Source organism: Arachis stenosperma, chromosome 2 (assembly GCF_014773155.1).
Source record: "Arachis stenosperma cultivar V10309 chromosome 2, arast.V10309.gnm1.PFL2, whole genome shotgun sequence".
Lineage (NCBI taxonomy): Eukaryota > Viridiplantae > Streptophyta > Magnoliopsida > Fabales > Fabaceae > Arachis > Arachis stenosperma.
This window is the reverse complement of record NC_080378.1, coordinates 13,372,889-13,379,729: the sequence shown is the minus strand read 5'-3', so window position 1 is coordinate 13,379,729 and position 6,841 is coordinate 13,372,889. Positions and strand designations below refer to the sequence as shown.

At 35.4% G+C, this 6,841-nt stretch overlaps 1 protein-coding gene across 1 annotated transcript; it reads right to left on the bottom strand.

Annotated features, from left to right (window-relative positions):
- Window positions 1-3,138: 3,138 nt before the first annotated feature.
- LOC130961088 (uncharacterized) lies at window positions 3,139-5,404 on the bottom strand. Its single transcript, XM_057886761.1, has 3 exons — window positions 4,250-5,404; window positions 3,944-4,136; window positions 3,139-3,863 (listed from the first exon to the last, which is right to left on the bottom strand). The coding sequence occupies exons 1-3, from the start codon at window positions 4,676-4,678 to the stop codon at window positions 3,379-3,381; spliced, it is 1,107 nt and encodes a 368-aa protein (XP_057742744.1). The 5' UTR covers window positions 4,679-5,404; the 3' UTR covers window positions 3,139-3,378.
- Between the last annotated feature and the right edge of the window lie 1,437 nt (window positions 5,405-6,841).

Genomic DNA, 6,841 nt, shown 5'->3' with positions numbered 1-6,841 from the left:
ACTCATTGAGTATCATAGGGGAGACTCTAAACCCAAGTCTTCCTCCAAGCCTAGTTCTGCTAAAGGTGGGGGAGACAAGGGGTTTGGATATATTCTCGTGGTAGTGGATCGATTTTCGAAGTATGCTACCTTTATACTTGCCCCTACTGACTGCACTGCAGAGGAAGCAGCATGACTATTCTTCAAGAATGTGGTGAAGTACTGGGGATTGCCTAAGAACATCATTAGTGATCGAGATCTACGCTTCACAGGACGACTATGGATAGAGTTGTTCAAACTCCTTGGGTCGGAGCTTCATTTTTCAACAAGCTTCCATCCTCAAACCGATGGGCAGACTGAGAGAGTGAATGCCTTACTCGAGTGTTACTTGAGGCATTTCGTAAGTGCTAATAAGAAGGATTGGACAAAACTCCTAGACATTGCTCAGTTCTCATACAATCTGTAAAGGAGTGAGTCTATAGGGAAGAGTCCGTTCGAGATTGTGACTGGACAATAGCCGCTTACACCTTACTCTCTTTCTTCTTCTTACTCAGGGAAGAGCCCTGGAGCTTATCATATGATTAAGTCATTGGAAGAACAAGCAGATGTTACTCGTTCTTACCTCGACAAAACTTCCAAGAGGATGAAGAAATGGACAGATAAGAAGAGAAAGCATGAAAGCTATCAAGTGGGAGACAAGGTAATGATCAAACTTCTTTCACAACAATTCAAAACCTTTCGCAAAGTTCATAAGGGTTTAATCCGCAAATACGAAGGGCCATTTGAGATTATTGGATGTGTTGGGGAGGTTGCTTACAAAGTACAACTCCTATCTTCTATGAAGATCCACTCGGTCCTCCATGTGAGTATGCTTAAACCATATCATGGAGATCAAGACGAACCGAGTAGAGGTGACTCGAGTCATGCTCCGCCCGTGGTGATTAGATCCTTGGATAAAGAAATCGAAGATATCTTAGCTAATCACATTGTGCGACGAAGAGGGGTACCACCAAGTATCCAATATTTGATCAAGTGGAAAGGACTCCCGATAACCGAAGCTAGCTGGAAAACTCGTGAAGATCTGTGACAATTCCAAGAACACCTACGACGCTATCATGAACAGAACGCGACGAGGACGTCTGCGCATTAGGTGGGGGAGAATGTCACGGTAAATTTTAGAAGGTTAAATTTAACAGCGTTTGTATAATTTTCTAGAGTGTTTGAGAATATTCTTGATGGTTTCAGAACGTTCTAGAATGTCCTAGAAGGTCCCGGAATACCCTAAAAGGTTCTATAAGACTTTGGAAGGTCATAGAGTATTCTAGAATAGTGTAAATGTATATAGAAGTATAAAGAGTGGTATGGAATAATCTAGAAACATTTAGAAAGTTGTGGTAGGATAGATATTTGTAAAGAAAGTTCTGGATAATTAATTTAGACCGTTGATTAGATTTAATCCTAACCATCCATTAAGGAGGTGGATGGCTATAAATAGGGGTGAGAGTTAGAGTTTGTGTATGTGTGAATCATTTGTAATAAACACTTGAGTAATAAAGTGTTCTTCTACCAAAACTTCCTTTTTCTTGTGTTCTCTTGTATTCTTAGCTTTCTTGCTAAGTATTGAGGGTTAGGCTGACTTGGTCTTAACTCAAGAGGTTGAGTAAGTCCGAGTGTCGGCACAGTAGCGTTGAAGTGTGTCCAAGGTCGTGACACACCTCCTCCTTCCTCTTTTTTGGAAAAAAAAAATTGACTCACTATTAACTCAAAAAAAAATTTACGATAATAAAATTAAAATTTATTTGAAACGCTGAAAATAAAATTAAATCAAATTAAATATTAAAAGATTAAGAGTGATTTTAATAAATATAAAAATATAAAATATTATTTACATACTTATATATATATATATATATATATATATATATATATATATATATATATATATTGAAAAAATATTATTTTAACAACTAAAAATAACTTGACAATTAATAACTAAGGAATGAATTATTCAATTTTTTTAATTGATAACTACTAACAAAACCTAAAAAGAAAATAATTTAAATAATTTAGTTTCAAATTTTAATTGTTAGCAGTTAAACTAATTTTATTTGTTGAAATAGTATTTTCTTTATTTTTGAAGAAAGTTTATTTTACAAAGATGTCATCATCTTGCTCTGCAAGAACAAATGATTAGAGTTGTTAAGTATTTGATAAGTTAGGCTTTACTTTAGTTTCTTAGTTAAGGAATTGCACTGATTTAATTTTTTATTTTTTATTTACTATAATTGAGTCTTTTAAATTAAAAAAATGCATTAATATATTTTTTCGTGTATTTTCGTTATCAAAATTTAATGTCATTAATAACGTGGCTCAAGTTTTTTATTCTGCTGAACATATTAAAATAATATCGTATATATTTTGATATTAAAAAAGATATTAAACAATGTCGTTTGAGTGTTATGTCAAGAAATTTAATTATGACAAAATTATTCAAACCTTTAAATAATGTTTAACATTTTTTTTAATGTCAAAACACATATGATGTCGTTTTAATATGTTTATTGTGGCAAAATTTGAGTCACGATAAAATAGTGATTAAATCTGTATGAATTTGTCAATCTAAAAGACTAAAATAGAATTTAACTCTAGTGATTAAATCTGTATGAATTTCCCAATTTAAAAGACTAAAATAGAATTTAACTCGTATTTGATGGAGCATTACAAGAACCTTATGACAAAAGAAAGTAAGAAACAAGAGAATAAATCAAATGAGTAATTATTTCCTCCGTTATATATTAATGCGTAATAATTTTATATTTTGGGAGAGACAGTTGAATGATTATAATTGCAAACGAATAATTGAATGATCCAAGCGATTTTGATGCAGTTCCGTTATCCAAATAATGCATTAAAGGCATACGATACAGGTAAAATTATGAATCATATAATTGACCAATTATTTTCTCCTCTATCCCCACCTAATCCATGACCAAAATAATGCACCATAAGATTTCTTCACATCCACAATCATTTCTTCTTGAAGAGAAGAGCAAGCACCAAAGCTCGAAAGCAAACATGAATTAAAAAATAGTAAATGACCCATAACTAGAACCATTAGAGATATCACATTACTAATCAAAATTGAAACGAAGCAAAGACTAAATTTAGTATCAACTTATTTATTTGATATAATCCATCATATGTTCAAACTTCAAACTACAATACCTCAACTTATTTGTTATATATTCATATCACTTGGTAAGATCCATCCCGTACTAAAAAATCAGGGGATAGGAGAGTCACAGAGAGCTGTTACAACTTACAATTACATATTTATAAGTAGTTCTTAAATCCTCAAATTAACAAATTGAACACCCAAAAAAAATGTCAAAAATTTCATCATGTCTTATCATCATCACCATGAAAAACCGCTGCTAAACCAGAAAGTGAGGTTGAACCCTTGGTCTTCATCTCCAGCGGTGGCGGCTTCAACTGAATCTCAACAACCTCCTCCTCCTTCTTCTCCTCCTCCTCCTCCTTTTCTTCACCCTCAGCACCAGAATCCACAGCACAATTTCCCTCTTCTTTGGAAACGGAACCAGTGATTCGAGTGTAAGGGGAGAGCCACTTGGCTCTCACGTATTCTACCCTCCGCCACGGCGGAACGTGCATCCCTTTCTTCTTCAGACTCTGCTTCGCCGCCTCCGAAACCACCGCCACGATCCTCTGAAGCCGCTCGCACTTTCCGACGAATATGTACGGAAGGTTCTGGAGAATCGCTTTGTAAGCTTTTGTTGATCGAGCGATCTCGAATTCCGACCTAAAATCAACGTCAACTATCAACCGCTCTTTCCCAATCATCACATCTATATATTCGTACTCCCCTGTAAAATTTAGTAAAATCAGAAACATTTTCTCATCTGAATTTAACTTCGATGCGAAACAAATCAGTAAAATTAATTACCAGCGGGATAAGATGAGAATTTCTCCCAGCGAGATTTGCAAATGGAGGCATCGTATCCGAGATTGATCAAATCTTCAGTGACGATTTTTCTGCACGAACCGTCTTTGCTTTTGCAGATCTTGTTCTTCTCCACGATCTTCGCCGTTTCAGCGAGCAGGTTTCTCTCGCTAACGCTCGCCGAAGTGGACAAACCCTATCCGAAGCCAGATAAACCAAAATAAATAAAATTTGCTTCGTTTTTCTATTTTTAAACAAGTCTAACATGGTTTCAATTTTTCAAATGGAATTGTTTTTATTTTTATTTACCTTGAGGATTTCGGAGACTTCGCCTGGAGAACAGTTGGAGTCATCTGATTCGTCGTCGGAGCTATCGTCGCAGATGCGGTTGAAGCAGTTAGAGCGGTTACGCCCGCACCTACCGGAAGCGGAGGAGTGCTTCTCGAGATTATTACCTTCGATGAAACTCTGCACCATTTTCGCCAGACACGCCGAGCTCGGTTCAAAATCGTTGGAGCCGTTGAAACCGTCCTTACCGGACGATTGCACTTCCTCACCACCACCGCCACCGCCACATCTTCCACCGCCGATCTTCTCAGCGGCTGAATTTCTAAGAACGCCAGCGAAATTCCTCTCGAAGAGGCGCTTGAACCTCGACTTAACTATCGGCTTCGCAACAAAGTCAATACTAGTGTCTCCCTCCACCGGTACCGGAGAATCGACCGGCTGAATTTTCATCGAAAACAAAATAATTCTCAGTCTCCGTCTCTTCTAGCTTAATTTTGAATTTGAATTCAGAGCACAGAAAGAAACTGTCAGCCAATTACGCTTCTGAGCCTCGGCAAAACCACTTCTCTCGATTCTTCGCCTTCGATTTCAAAATTAGAGGACGAAGGAACCGAAACAACCATCGACCGAGAAAGAAATTACACACAAAAAAAAGTGAAAAATGTAAAACCAGTAAAATTCTGCCAAAACTTGAGACTGGCTAAAACTATCGCGAGTCTCGTAATTTTCTATTCTCGTTTCTCTTTCTCCTATGAATAATATTTGTTATTGTTACACAGTCATCATATGGAAAAAAAAAAAAAACTCAGCTATGTGATTAAGTAGGTTCTCGTTAGGGTTTTTAGTTTCTACCACCAGGTACGATCTGAATTCACAAATAAGCGACGGCATAGCAACGTCAATCGGACCCCGAGATCGTTCTTAATGGCCGAAACATCCATGTTTACCGGCGCCGGTTGAATTTTCCGGCGAATTTCCCGCCGGCGAAGAGGCTTTCCGTTTTTCAATTTCGTAAAATAACGATGGCTTTGGTGCAGAAGGTAGCAAAGAGGATGACGAAGAAGGTTAAGAAACCCTGGAGTATTTAAGGGCTAAAGAAGAAGAGAGCGTGGTGACGTGGCAAAACCTCCATGTGTCAGTTCACTGTGGCGAGTCTCGGGAACTGTCTCTTTGAAGCGCGTTACGTGTCAAGGGTTGAACTGGATTTTGTTTCGTGATATAGGCTCAAGGTGCCACGTTAATGCCGTTGGGGAGATGAATTACCTAAATTACCCTCGTTTCTTTTTCCAATTTTTGCGAAGGCCTTCTTCTCTCGTGATTTGATGCGGACGCTTATACGGAACAGGGTCACGATGGTGGCATGGGCAAGATATGGAAAGTTGAAAAACCCTTTCTGGGTTTGTGTGGTGTGTGGGTGAGGGTGTTGAAGCGCGTGACTGTACATTGACGATAATACCCTTGTGTCCATCTTTACTGTGTAGCCAAATGGCTGTGCAGGCGTCATGCACTGTATAGTTTAATGGCAAATGAGTGTGAAGTGGAACTGAACCCCGAAAGTGAAGACGGTGGTTAGAGACCGTTTACCGGATTTACTAAAATGCCCCTTTTTACTAAACACTTTTCTTTAGGAGTTGGTCTAATGTCAATTTTCGTGTTTATGAATCTATTTTTGGTTAAAAAGAAAATAAAATTCGTATTGTGGAAATGTTCGGTAAGATATGTGGACTTGACTTGAAAAAGCAACCTCTTAGTAAAGAGCCAACATTTTATTTGTTTATCTTTAATTTAGTTAAGGTCGTAATTATACTGTGATGAAATGAAATAAAATGTTACATTATAAATAACTTAAATTGAAATGTAATTATTTATGTAACGTTTAGTGGAGAGATAGAGACCGAAAGACTGAAATTGAGAGACAGAAACTAAGAGATAGAGATTGAAATAAATTTTAGTATTTTATTTGGTGCAAAATGGGAGACAGAAATTGAAAAAAAAAATAAAGCTCTAATTTAATTTGAACAAAAAATAAAATTAGAATTAATTAATTGAAATGAAGGTATTTTAGATATAAAATATTATTAAAATTTTAGTCTTCGTCTTTAAAAATTTTATTCCTTGTGTCTCCACTTTTTGGAGGTTTTGGAGACAGAGACAAAAATTTTAGTACCAATCTCTGACCCAACAAACATGATACTAAGTTTCAGTCTTCTAGTCTCTGTCCCAGTACCTCAAAACAAACACTACCTTATAATTAGTATACTAATAGGTTTTAATGTATTAATTAATTACTTTTTTATAAATTAAATATAAATAATAAAGATAAATTTGATTTTAGCTAAGGTAATAAATATATTACATTAAAATGAAATGTCTGAATTTAATTTTTGAATTTAACAAAAATTTAAATAATTATATATAATGAATAAATATTTTTAAAATAAAAACTTGTACCCTAAATTCTTTTTATTCCCATATGTGTTTTTTAATTTATTCATTTATTTATTATATGTGAATAAAAATAAAATCAATTGAAATGAGAAATTACTTATAACTTAACTAGGAGATTTTACGTTTAAATTTTAAAATTAGAGAAAAATATTTTATTATAAATTA

What these genes read in the sequence shown, in the direction of transcription:
- LOC130961088 (XM_057886761.1), bottom strand. Translation starts at nt 4,678, where the DNA reads ATGAAAATTCAGCCGGTCGATTCTCCGGTACCGGTGGAGGGAGACACT. An exon ending in AAGTCTCCGAAATCCTCAAG is followed by an intron (nt 4,137 to 4,249) that starts GTAAATAAAAAT and finishes GGCTTCGGATAG; the next exon opens with GGTTTGTCCACTTCGGCGAG. An exon ending in ATTCTCATCTTATCCCGCTG is followed by an intron (nt 3,864 to 3,943) that starts GTAATTAATTTT and finishes TAAATTTTACAG; the next exon opens with GGGAGTACGAATATATAGAT.